The following is a 13735-nucleotide window of genomic DNA, read 5'->3' as shown; positions in this document are numbered from 1 at the left end:
GCACAACCAAACCCCATCTCCCTTTGTGCTGTCCCCCCCCCCCAACCCGCCGCTCCCCCCCCCTTGTTAGCTTCCAACTATTAAGGGTTTCTATGTGTAAGGTCTGTTAGCGGCCACATTAGCTTTATGTAAGTCTGTTTAGCGCCACATTAGCTTTGTGTAAGGTCTGTTTAGCGCCACATTAGGCTTTGTGTAAAGGTCTGTTGTTAGCGCCACATTAGCTTTGTGTAAGGTTCTGTTACGCGCCACATATTAGATTAGCTTTGTGTAAGGTCTGTTAGCGCCACATTAGCTTTGTGTAAGGTCTGTTAGCGCCACATTAGCTTTGTGTAAGGTCTGTTAGCTCCACATTAGCTTTGTGTAAGGTCTGTTAGTGCCACATTAGTTTTGTCTTCCTCTTAGCTCTACATTAGTTTGCACCATTTGTTTTATAACACCTATGCTCAGGTGTGAGCAGTCAACTAACTCCATGATGAAAGTGTAAGATGTCCCACCCACACAGGTACAACAGTGCTAACCGGTCTATGAGGGAGCTGTCAATCAAGCCGTGTGGACATGACTTCCAATCAGAGGAAATGAAAACAGCTGTTCATTCACAACATGACACTGGAGTCACAAACACACGTGTTTGAAGGTTTTGCAGTGAATTTATTTTTTGTTTACATCACTTTATTATCTGAAAGATAAAAACAGTCAACTCAGTGTTTCCTGTGAATGTGTGAAAATAAAATACATGTAAGAGTCTTTATGTTGGGGTGACTTCCTGTTCACCATTTACCTGTCCACCTGTTCACAATCACACATCAGTTCGTAGCGACGCAGTGACACTGAAGGCCCTCAGCATCCACTTCATTTGGTTTAGATTTAGATTTTTCTCCTTTCAATCAATCAAACTTTATTTGTATCACACTTTTCATACAAAATATGTAAAACAAAGTGCTTCACGCAATAACCCCTCGTTAGTGTGATGATAATAATTATCATCCATCATGTCCAGGTGAGCCATTTTCCCTCCGCAGACACTCAACTCTTCTGTTCAGGACGACAGGAGCAGGAAATATTTAGACGAAGATGAGTCACTGTGGAGGCAGCAGAGGGAGTTATCAGGTCACACACACACAGTTTCTTTTAACTTTATTAATTGGTTTTCACAATTGAAAATTGAACATCATATAAAGAAATACAAGAACAAACTTGTCCCCTGGGGTGGGGGGTGCAAGTGGGAGAAATAAAATATTAATAGACATTGTATCATCGACAAAAACATAACAAAAAAACACAGACAAAACATAAGGTGTGTGTGAGAGAACATTCAGCAGGTATGTAATAAGAGGTTGCCATATACTGCTGAAATTATCATTAGGACGTTGTAGAGCCAGTCTAATCTTTTCTAGCTTCAAGAGTTGCAGCGTATCGCTAACCCAATGTTTATAGGAGGGCGGGGCAGCCTGTTTCCAATTAAGTAAAATTATTCTTCTCACTAAGAGGGTGACAAAAGCAATGTGATCAGTTTGTGCCCTAGGAAGATGATCATCCTGACATTGAATATGAAATATGGCCGTGAGAGGGTTTGGGTTTATTGGTCTTTTACATATCTTGGATAGGGCATCAAATATAGAGGACCAATAACCTGAGAGTCTCGGACAAGACCAGAACGTATGAGCTAATGTTGCATCTATTACACGAATCATCAATTGCTGGATACATCTTTGCGATTCTGGCTTTAGACAAGTGCAATCTGTGTGCTACTTTGAATAGAAGTAGGCCATGTCTGGCACAAATTGATGAGGAGTGTATCCTTGAAAATATATCTGACCATTTAGTATCTGTAATTTGTAAATTCAGATCAGCCTGCCATGCTTCTCTCAATGCATCAAGAGATGCCGTCTGTAAAGATGAGAGTTTCATATACATAACGAATATTATGCCTTTGTTAGATGGAGCTGTTGGGAACAGAGTATCTATGGGCTGTTGTCCAGCGAGCCAGCGTGCCAACTGAAGTGTTTTCGCACCTGAGTCCATATACGCAGAGATTGCTAGACTAGGGGGGCAGTAGATACACAGCATGGTGTGATAGGCATTACCAAATACAACAAGGCTGGGAGGGCTAATAGGAGGCTTGCATCAGCCTCCATTTGGACCCAGGCAGGGGCCTCATTGTTAACATAGGTTTGAAGCCAGTAAGCCAAGGCTCTCAGGTTACTTGCCCAATAGTATAATTGGAAGTGAGGTAAAGCCATCCCACCCATCGATTTGGGTCTTTGTAAAAATTCCTTATGGATACGAGGTGGTTTTTTATTCCAAATGAAGTCAGAGATGATCTTATTGAGATGTGAAAAAAAAAATAAGATAAGAAGACTGGTATACAGGAAAAAGCTCACTTTTTGAAACATTAATCTTATACCCAGAAAGCTCGGTAAAACGATCTAGTGTAGTCATAATGTGCAACAAAGTATTCTGGGGTTCACTGATATATAACAATAAATCATCAGCATATAATGATAACTCATGTTCTTTTCCACTCCTTAATATGCCGCGAATCTCAGGTGAGGAGCACAGTGATGCTGTGAGAGGCTCGATCGCTATTGCGAATAAAAGGGGTGACATTGGGCCTTGCCTCGTGCCACGTTGCAACAGGAAATATTAGGAGTCCATATTATTAGTGCATACTGAAGACATTGGGGATTTATATAACAATTTTAACCATGATATGAATTTTGGGACCAAATTTAAATCTCTCTAGACACTGAAATAGGTAGCCCCACTCGACCCTATCGAATGCTTTTTCAGCATCCAGAGAGATAATTACGGGTAATGGATGATTGGATCCGTGTTCTGCATGATATTTAAAGGCTAACTAATATTAGGAGAGGCATTTTTTTAATAAAACCAGTTTGATCTGGAGAGATAATCGAAGGTAGGGTAGCCCATAGCGTAGCCCATACTGCCCATAGCTAAAACCGGCCCTGCCACCAGATCCTGGAGCTTTGGCATTTTGCATACTGTAAATAGCTGATATATTTTCCCCCAAAGACAGAGGTTCTTCCAGTTGCTCTATAAATGATTCACTTATTTGAGGAAAATCCATGCTCTGAAAAAACGACTCCAGCCTAAAAGGTCGTGGTTCACCTCAGAGGTGTAAAGGGAGGAATAAAATACTTGAAACTCATTATTTATCTCCTGAGTCTAAAAGTCTTGCCTGCCTTATCTGAGTGTTCATACAGATTAGAGTGAGATTAAAGCAGTAGCTGCTCTGTATAATGGGTGGTCATCAAGTCGAACTCTGTCTGCAGAGGGGTGGGAGCAGTTGAATATTTAGTCCAGCTGATGAATTTGGTCTGTGAGATCTTTAAGGCGCTGTTTTCTATTCCTGCCCTCCCAGGTGGTGTATGAAATAATCTCTCCTCTCAAAAAAGCTTTAAGCGATTCCCAAAGAATAGACTTGCTAACATCTGGTGAGTGAAGCATTGCTAAAGCGCCACGGGCACCAAGTAACTTTCTTTGGAAAAGGGTATTTGCAAAACTACAGGTCCATGATCAGAAATGACAATGCTTTCATACCTACAATCTCTGACTGAGGTCAGCAACTGGAAATCAATAAAAAAAATAATCAATGTGTGAGTAGGAATGATGCACAGGGGAGAAAAATTAATAATGTCTTAAATCAGGGTACAGGAAACGGTGTTATTGAGTGTTAGTGAAAACTAAAGTCCCTGCTTTCAATATCCAGATATAAACATGTAGAACCACTCATGATAAAAAATGAAACTATGGTCGATTTCTTTTTTTGCACTGCAGAGTTATGCCTCCAAAATGTTAACGTGTCCTGCTCAAAGTAATAAGTTAAAATATGCCCACACACACACTGTTTCTAACCAATGGCTGAGTTTGGAGCATGATGAGCAGACATGTTACACAGGTCATCTTCTACCTGTTATAAAACTTTGTTCTCTGGCTCACATATGCAGCTGTTATATTCACAGCCTTGACCTTTGACACTGAGTTCAGAGTAACAGACATTAAATCACACCATTCCTTTTTGGTCTTCATTAAGTGTTATTATTTATTCAAAGGTCAGTCTGTAAACAAACCCTTCAATTACGATGCCCTCATGTCACATGTGAGTTATCACCAGTTTGACCTGTAAGTATCGTTCACACCAACATGCACATCTACTGACAAATTTCTTCTGAAGGCCTTCTGCACTGAGCATGTCTAGTTATGTCATTCACAGTTACCTCACCCTAACACAGATACATCTTCACTGAACACTTTTTTATAATCAGCAGTCGTAAACATGTCAGTCTTTTCCGTCTCTGCCAGCCAGCGACTGTTGCCAGGTGTAGACGGCAGGTAAAGGTGGGGGGAGAAGAATCAGGAAGAAAAGGTGTTCTTACCTTGTTATTGAACTCGATCTTGGTTTCTTCCAAACTCATAGAGGCTCTTGTTGGTGAACAATAAAAGGCAGAGATTGTTTTGAAGTATTAAATTACTCTTCATCTCACCTGAAGTGAACTCAACAGGTTTTCTGTTGGCTGCATTTCATTCCTGACTGCGGAGTGTCTCACAATAGGCTCATTACTGCCCCCTGAGGCTAAAGGGCAGAATACACTCCACAGTGTACACTGTAGAAATGTTTTTTATGGTAAAAACTGGAAGCGTGTGTACTTTGATCAATACAGAAGAAGTTTTTTATTTTATTTTTTACAGTAAAAGTACTGTTTGTTTCCTGTTCAACATTCAAAACTACCATCATCATCCAAATGCCATCATCATCACACACTCAACATCATGAGATGCTTCAAGTCCCAGCTGCCAGCCTCACTGGACCCACCGCAGTCTACCTCATCCTGACTGCTCCACTGACAACGCCATCACCACCACCCTTCACCTGGCCCTCACATGTATGTATGTCAGACTTCAGCTCAGTATCAACACCATCATTCTTCAGCAGCTGATGGAGAAGCTGAACCAGCTGGGTCTAAACACAGGAGCTCCTCAGGGCTGCATGCTCAGCCACAGTTTTCACTCTGCAAACCACATCATCACTAGGTCAGACCGTTTTGTCTGAACGTAATGCATTTTATGTAGCCCTTTAGTATCTGGTGTTGTAATGTGTGTGTATCCTGTTTCATGTAGCACCATGGTCACCCTGCAACCATGCTGTCTTATGTTACTGTGGCATGGTTCAAATGACAAAAAAAAACACACTGACAACATAAAGTAGAGAGGAAAGAACAAATGAGTCCTTCAAGAGTTCAAGAATTCACTTTACAGAGAAAACAAGGCCTTCCAGGTCTTCTTGTTGTCAGCTTCTGGAGTGTTGGATCAGGTTGAACAACAAGGTAGACTTTTGACTTTAAGTTCACGATTCAATTTAAACTTCAAAAACTCAGATCAAACTGTCAAACTAGGCAGTGGTGAACAAATCTGAATCCAGATTCTGTTTCTTGACTGTTTCTCAATTCAAATGTTTAAAAACAGATTCCTTCCAGGTTCCTGTTCACCTGGAAGAAGAGAATGTTCGAGAGCAGATAGAAATACACCTGCCAGCTCCAAGTATGTCCAGAAATGTCACTTCTGGCTAAAACAAACAAACAAACAAAAAAAAAACAAAGAAAAAAACAATGTGAGGAGAATGTGAGTGCCACATACACATTTACCTCTAATCAATACGTTATGACATCATGACGGACGAGTTTTCTCGTGTCAAAACAAAATTAAGAAGACAAACTGGAAACATTCAGCGTGTTTAACCAGTTTAATGATTTTATCCTAAAAGTAAAGTACAAAAGACACTTACACTCATTTCTAGGTACAAACACATAAAAAACATGCAATCTCTGTGCAGCAATGACATCACAGTGACATCACAGAGGTTCATGTAAATAATGCTAAAATGTTGATTGTGTTGAGTTTTATTTGGAACGGCAGAGATTGAAAAAATTAAAAGGAGTTGAAGTCACGGGAAACTCTGCGAACTGTCAACCTGGACCTGAGGTGTTCTAACCTGAGGCTGCGATGGTGGTGCTTCATATTTACTCATGTTCAGATAAGCTGGTAGGTTTGATGTAGCTGTTGCTCGGTGGTTGCTGTTTTTTATGGTGGTGTTGGTGGTCAATAAGTTCCTTGTCAGTTGATGGTGTGTCGCTGTTAGTATGGTACTTGGGGGCCTCAAGGTATTTATAAGGATCTAGTGGATGGTAACTAGTCTAATTGTTCTGTGGTTCCTCTCAGATCAGGTCTCTCTTTAACCTGTAGGGGTAAAAAACACAACAGTCTCCTTTGGGTCAACTCAAAGATATAATCCTAACATCTCTACTGACCTGAATCTCCAGTCCACTGGATCTTGTCCACAAGATCAGACAGCAGTTTCACTCCTGAATCCTGTATTTTGTTGAGACTCAGGTCCAGCTCTGTCAGACGGGAAGGGTTTGTCTTTAGAGCTGTGACCAGAGAAGCACAGCTTCCATCTGTGAGCAGACAGCATCTCAACCTGCAATGACAAGATTATTTTAACAAATTACAGGCTGCTGTTGGATTCCATATTAAAGCAAACTATATTGTGTACCTCAGAGTCTTCAGTCTACAGTGTGGACTCCTTAGAAAATCACACAGCAGCTTCACTCCTGAATCCTGCAGCTTGTTGTAGCTCAGGTCCAGCTCTGTCAGATGGGAGGGGTTGGACTTCAGAGCTGAGGCCAGAGAGGCACAGCTGATCTCTGGTAGTTCGCAGTGGTTTAATCTGTAATTACAGGATTCAATCTGGATTCTATGGTCACATTTTCTGCTTGTCGAGGTGTCCTGACAGCAAAGACCTGGTTTCCTCTAGTTTTCTAGCCTTAACTTAATAATTACCAATAATGTATCTCAGGCTGCAGGCTCATATGTAACGAACAAGTCAGAAATACAATCATACATATCCAATAGGTGATTATCAAAACAAACCAACTCACAGATGCTAAAATTACGATTATGTGCAAACTTTGGACTGGATCTGGTGAGTCGTCTTGCTTTGGTGTTCTGCAGCTTCAGTCTGGACATATTGGACTGACTGAAAAAGAAATCTGTAATATAAACCTAGATTACTGTTTCTAAGTGCTTTTCAGGTAAGAATATGCTTCATGTCTGTCATGTTCGAGCAATAAGGACCATTCAAACTGGTCAGTGGATGTTTATTCATATTTGTTTCACTCCCTGGTGTCTTTTGAGGGTGATTTTCATTTTTTAAAAAGTATTTTTTTTTTTTAAAGGAAAGTATACAACCAATGGCCAAGTTTCTTTCATTTATATCACAATTTTAATTTCAATGAAAGGATGCGGTACATGTAGTGCTTTCTAATTCAAAAGAACCATTATAACACAAATTAAAGTCAATTTAAGACTGCTAGTTCTGCCCTCACTAACAATACAGGTTAAGACCATACCATCAGTTAGATGCAAGTTGTCCACTTTGTAATGCACTGCAAAATATATGCAAACATATTCCCTCTATATCATATGGTGCTCATCACTCATTTACCTTTATCTTCATTACTTTAAGTATGATGTAGGAGATAAACAGAAAAAGTCTGAAAGGGACAACTTTGTAACTGGTAGTATTCTTTAAAGGGACACTGTATATTGATCTTGTAATGTTTAATATAAAAACAGATTCTGATTTTTTTGCACTAGTGCAACAGCTGCAGTTATATAAAATAATATTTGCTTCTGATCAGTTTTGTTTGGTAACCTAAGGAACTTTGTGTTTTAAGGGGGTCCAGTTCAAGCAGAGCCAGAGGGATCTTCCACAGCTCCTGACTAACAAACAGAAACATAGCGATATAACTGTTCCTACTAGTTTTTTGTTTTTTATTGTTTGCACATTAATATGGAGGCTGCTCCATTGTATTTTTAATAATTTAAGTAAGTTATTTATTTTTTTACTGTTTTGGATTTTACTGTGGCATAACATTTTTTTATGTTATGCCACCTTGTTTTCAAAGTTTACGTTTTTCAGGAACATGCTGCATCTGTTGCATTCATTAATGTACTCCAGCCTGTTTTCCTCTTAAAATGTAACAGACTGTTGCATCGCCACAAATCATCTGAAAAGGAGCCACATAGTTTGATAAAATAGGGGGGCCCAAATAGCTAAAAATGGCCCTGTTAATTACGCTTTGGCACGTCAATGTTATGTTAAATGAATGCATGTTTATTTGTATATTGTCCTGTAACAGTTCAATGGTGGATTGATGGCGATGAAGTTGAGTTTAAGAAAGAGAGAGAATAAATCCATCTGCATGAAGAACTAGTGCCGCTTATTTCCTGGAGAGAGTGATAGAGTTAAAAGACAAGAATGAAAAGAAAACTGACCTCAGAGTCTCCAGTTTACAGTTTGGACTCTCCAGAAAATCACACAGCAGCTTCACTCCTGAATCCTGCAGGTCATTGTCACTCAGGTCCAGCTCTGTCAGATGGGAGGGGTTGGACTTCAAAGCTGAGGCCAGAGAAGCACAGCTGATCTCTGACAAACTGCAGCGCTCCAATCTGAATAAAAAAGAAAGATTTAACATAATCTGATCCAATTTAATTGTGCAGCCAATCATTGGATTGTCCTCATAACTAACTCGGGAGCCACATTCAGTAAAGAAGATCCTAATTTAGCCAGACTATCCAGGCGTTCATCTGGACAACAGCCCTGCAATAAAACAAACAGGGTTGTGCTGATGGGGATGTGTGATACGTGCCACAGGATTAAGTTCAGATTTGGATCTAACTTTGGTGTAAATGAGTTCATGTTTGCCTCTTTAAATCAATCTACCTCACACTACACAGATATTAAAAGAGCAGAATGTTTTCTGACCTGATAATCTCCAGTCTGCATTGTGGACTCTGCAGTCCATCAGACAGCAGCTTGATGCCTGAATCCTGCAGGTTGTTTCCTCTCAGGTCCAGCTCTGTCAGATGGGAGGGGTTGGATTTCAGAGCTGAGGTCAGAGAAGCACAGCTGATCTCTGACAGACCACAATTAGCCAGTCTGTTAATAAAGGGATAGTATCTGAATCAGATATGATTTTTTCCTGTCAACATCGAAACATAAAGAAAAACACAACACAACACTTCTAATTTTGTTCCTTTTTTTTAAAATTAATTGTTAAGATTTTTTTCTTTATTTCTTTTATTTGATAGATGCAGCTGAAGAGTGACAGGAATGTAGGGAGAGAGAGATGGGGAATGACATGTAGCAATGGCCCGCGAATAGTCGGATTCAAACCATGGGCCACTGCAGCAAGGACTGAGCCTTTGTACATGGGGCGGATGCTCTACCAACTGAGCTAACCAACACCCTTTTTGTTCCTATTTTTATAAAAACAATCACAGATTTAAAAATCTGCCTGTCTGTGATTGTTTAATCTGATGCCATGATGACACGTATCTTATGTTTGCCGAAGAGAATAAAAAGGACTCTAAAAATTACATTTTTGTTGAAACACATTGAGCAATAGATACTACAGATATATAGTATACATGTGCCAATCAACATCAATGTAAAGGAGTGGAAGAACATTTCACAAAGTACCATCGACCAGCTTATGAACTGCAACAAAGTGGGTTAGACAAGCCGCCAGTTCATCGCAGGGCACGTAGAGACAAACAACCATTCACATTTACACCTACGGACAATATAGAGTCACCAAATAACCTATTAATTGCATGCTTTTGTGCTGTGGGACAAAGTTGGAGTACAATGCAAACACAGGGAGAACATGCAACTCCACACAGAAAGGTCCAGTGCTAACCACTGCACCACCATGCCACTTAAACAATGTTAAATCAAAAGATAAAACAATGCCTGATTAACAGGTTTTAGTTTTTGTGTTGTGTTTAAGTTTTTCATTCAGTTAAAAATATATACGAGCAAAACAGACAGTAAATTAACTTAACTTAGAGTCTTCAGTCTACAGTTTGGACTCTCCAGTCCAGCAGACAGCACCTTCACTCCTGAATCCTGCAGTCTGCTTCCTCTCAGGTCCAACTCTGTCAGATGGGAGGGGTGGGACTTCAGAGCTGAGGCCACAACTTCATAATGAGTCTCTGAGAGCCACCATTCAGGAAGTCTAGGAGTACAGTTAATGTAAATTCAGTTACCCTCTGGAGTAGTCGACCCTGATAAAGATGGACAGTGTATATCAAAGTGTCTGAATTGAATTTTATGTGGATATGATATGCTGGAAATAACAAATAGAAATTTGTATTTAGGTTCTGGATTCTGATAGCTGCTGACAGACAGTGTCAACTTTGTATAATGAAGATACAGTCAGGACTTACACAGCCTTTCTGCAGTTCCTCACAGCTGGAATCAGTCTCAATCGTCCCTCCCGTGATGCATTGTACTTCTTCAGGTCCAACTCATCCAGAACCTCCTCTGACATCTGCAGCATGTAGGCCAGAGCTGAGCAGTGGATCTCAGAGAGTTCCTTCTCTGATCTGTTCTCTGACTTCAGGAACTCTTGGATCTCCTGATGGACTGAGTCATCGTTCATCTCCATCAGACAGTGGAAGATGTTGATGCTTCTGTCAGGAGAGATACGATCACTGTTCATCTCCTTCAGGTTGTTGATGGCTCTCTGGATGATTTCTGGACTGTTGTCTGTCTGACCCAGCAGGCCTCCTAAGAGTCTCTGGTTGGACTCCAGAGAGAGGCCATGAAGGAAGCGAACAAACAGGTCCAGGTGACCATTTTTACTTTGAAGGGATTTCTCCATGGCCTTCTTCAGGAAGACATCCAGGGTGGAGTAATCCTCCTCCTCCTCCTTCTTCTCTGTCAGGAAGTCCTTCAGCACCTCTGTCTTCTTGTTGGTGTAACAGTGGAACAGGTAGACTGCAGCCAGAAACTCCTGAACGCTCAGATGAACAAAGCAGTAGACTGTTTTCTGGAAGATCACACTCTCTCTTTTGAAGATCTGTGTACAAACTCCTGAGTACACCGAGGCCTCTGTGACATCCAGACCACACTGCTCCAGGTCTTCTTGGTAGAACATGATGTTTCCTTTCTCCAGCTGTTCAAACGCCAGCCTCCCCAGCTTCAGAAGAACTTCCCTGTCAGCCTCCGTCAGCTCCTGTGGACTCGTCTCATGTCCTTCATCGTACTTCTTCTTCTTCCTCTTTGTCTGAACCAGCAGGAAGTGTGAGTACAGGTCAGTCAGGGTCTTGGGCAGCTCTCCTCTCTGGTCTGTGGTCAACATGTGGTCCAGAACTGTAGCAGTGATCCAGCAGAAGACTGGGATCAGACACATGATGTGGAGGCTCCTGGAGGTCTTGATGTGTGAGATGATTCTGCTGGACAGATCTTCATCACTGACTCTCCTCCTGAAGTACTCCTCCTTCTGAGCGTCAGTGAAGCCTCGTACTTCTGTTACCCTGTCAACACATGAAGGAGGGATCTGATTGGCTGCTGCAGGTCTGGAAGTTATCCAGATGAGAGCCGAGGGAAGCAGATTCCCCTTGATGAGGCTTGTCAACAGCACGCTGACTGATGACTCCTGTGTGACATCAGACACGAGCTCTTTGTTGTTGAAATCCAGTGAAAGTCTGCTTTCATCCAGGCCGTCAAAGATGAACAGAAGTTTACAGACAGCGAGCTTCTCTGCTGTGACCTTCTGTAATGTTGGATGGAAAACATGGAGCAGCGTGAGAAGACTGAACCGCTCATCTTTGATCAAGTTCAGCTCCCTGAACGAGAGCAGAACCACCAGACTGACATCTTGGTTCTCCGAGCCCTCTGCCCAGTCCAGAGTGAACTTCAGCACTGAGAAGGTTTTTCCAACGCCAGCGACGCCGTTGGTCAGAGCGACTCTGATGTGTCTCTGTTGGTCAGGTAAGGCTTTAAAGATGTCGTGGCATTTGATGGGAGTGTCATGGAGGGTCTCCTTCTTCTTGGAAGCTGTCTCAAGCTGCCTCACCTCATGTTGGGTATGAACCTCTTCACTCTGTCCCTCTGTGATGTAGAGCTCAGTGTAGATCCTGTTGAGGAGGGTTCCACTTCCTGTTTCATCACTTCCTTCAGTCACACGTTCACATCTGGTCTTTAGACTGATCTTATGTTCATCTAAAACCTCCTGCAGACCACTATCTACTGAATGAGGAGAAGAAATCAGTAACAATAAAAACAAATCAAGAACAAGAGAAAGGAGTTCAGACATGAAGACATCAGCAGACAGATGGACATGTGATGGATGGTCTTACTTTGGACAGTGCTGGTCTGACTGGCTGTCAGCAGTCCACGTCTTGTTCTGGATCTTTCTCCACACTGGGGACAGGAGGAGTCTCCTGATGAAGCAGACTGGTCCCAGTATGAGGTGATGCAGTGTCTGCAGAACCAGTGTCCACAGCTGGTAGAGACCGGATCCTTCAGGACGTCCTGACACCAAACACAGCAGGACGGCTGCTCCTCCACAGGAACATGACTCCTCTTCTTCGTCTCTCTGTGGACACAAATTTATTTTTAACTAAAGCACTTGATTGATGGACACACAATGCTGCAGTGTGTCCTGGGAGGTTGAATGGTAGAATGGAGGGTTACACAGGGACAGGGTAGGAAGCTTCAGGTGGACCTCCTGGGATCAAGACAAATGAGTGGAGCAGGTCTGGAAGATGAAGTGGAGGGCAAGCTGGAGGTGCTGGCCTAAACCTGTATTCTTACCAATAACTGAGCATTCTGGTTTACAGAGCTACTTCAAGTCTACCATGACCAAGATAAGCAACTGAAAACAGATGAATGACATTTCAAATGGACCCTGAAGTCTACAGTGTGACAACATGTTAACATGTCTGCTTCCTGTTTGTCACACCGCGGTGAGGTCAAGTTGCGTTTTTGTTCTGTCTCGTCATTTCCTGTTTTATTTTGATATTTACCTGTCCTCTCGTTTCAGGTCACTTGCCCTTCCTCATGTGTCACCGGTCTGATTGTCTTCCCCGCCCTGATTGTTTCCACCTGTTCCCCATCACCCTGTGTATATATTGTCTGCGTCTCCCTTTGTGTTGTGCCAAAGTGTTTCGTCCTACGATTGATCACTTAAACCTTCTTTCTTGCCTGTCCACAGCCTTAGCCTTGTTGCGTGAGTGTTCCTTTGTTTTTTGTCTCGATTGAGTGATTTTTTTTTTTGTGTAAATTTCTTAGTATAGCCATTTGTTTCTTAGTGCTTAGTATAGTTGTTTTTCAGCCTCCCAGGAGAGATTTTCAGTTAGTGTTTTGCAGCCTTTTGATTTTGTGAGTGATTTTGATAATTTTTATGAAGCAGTTTAGAGTTTGTATTTTTTTTCCTCCTTGGGAGTGATTTTTATTTATTTTATTTATTTTTTTCATAGTTTAGGCCTGTTTCCATAGCCTCACTCTGTCGAGGGTTTTTGTTAATTCAATAAATAAGCTCATTGACACCTCTGCGCCTGAGTCCTGTTTGAGTCTGGCTTGACACTGTTAAGGCAACATAGCATTCATATACACTCATTTGAACTATCAAAAGATGGTTCTTTAAAGAATTTTTATTTTTTTGGCCTTTTCAAGCTTTATTTGATAGAGACAGCTGAAGAGTGACAGGAATGTGGGGAGAGAGGGAGAGATGGGAAACAGCCACAGATGGGATTCGAACACTGGGCTTCCACAGCGAGGACTGAGCCTTTGCACATGGGGTGGCTGCTCTACCAGCTGAGCTAAACGCCACCCCAAAAGATGGTTCGTGTAGAACTGTCCTCT

At 41.7% G+C, this 13735-nt stretch overlaps 1 protein-coding gene and 1 long non-coding RNA gene across 2 annotated transcripts in view; one reads left to right on the top strand and one right to left on the bottom strand.

Moving 5' to 3' along the window:
- The window catches only part of LOC113746354 (uncharacterized), a 1516-nt gene extending 358 nt beyond the window's left edge, over positions 1 to 1158 (top strand). Inside the window, exon 3 of the long non-coding RNA XR_003462786.1 lies at positions 273 to 1158. This is a non-coding gene — a long non-coding RNA (uncharacterized LOC113746354). The remainder of the gene's footprint in view (positions 1 to 272) is intronic.
- A 4588-nt stretch (positions 1159 to 5746) lies between these two features.
- On the bottom strand, positions 5747 to 11606 carry LOC104939370 (NACHT, LRR and PYD domains-containing protein 12-like; the record flags this gene model as incomplete). The annotated part of the gene is made up of 7 exons (XM_027281885.1): positions 5747 to 6255; positions 6327 to 6496; positions 6572 to 6745; positions 8356 to 8529; positions 8846 to 9019; positions 9927 to 10100; positions 10312 to 11606. Coding segments are annotated over 7 exons (2166 nt in total), but the record flags the coding sequence as incomplete, so codon positions are not given.
- Positions 11607 to 13735: the final 2129 nt, after the last annotated feature.

Source organism: Larimichthys crocea, chromosome VIII (assembly GCF_000972845.2).
Source record: "Larimichthys crocea isolate SSNF chromosome VIII, L_crocea_2.0, whole genome shotgun sequence".
Taxonomy (NCBI): domain Eukaryota; kingdom Metazoa; phylum Chordata; class Actinopteri; family Sciaenidae; genus Larimichthys; species Larimichthys crocea.
Note: the sequence above shows the minus strand (reverse complement) of the source record. Positions and strands in the feature narration are given on the sequence as shown.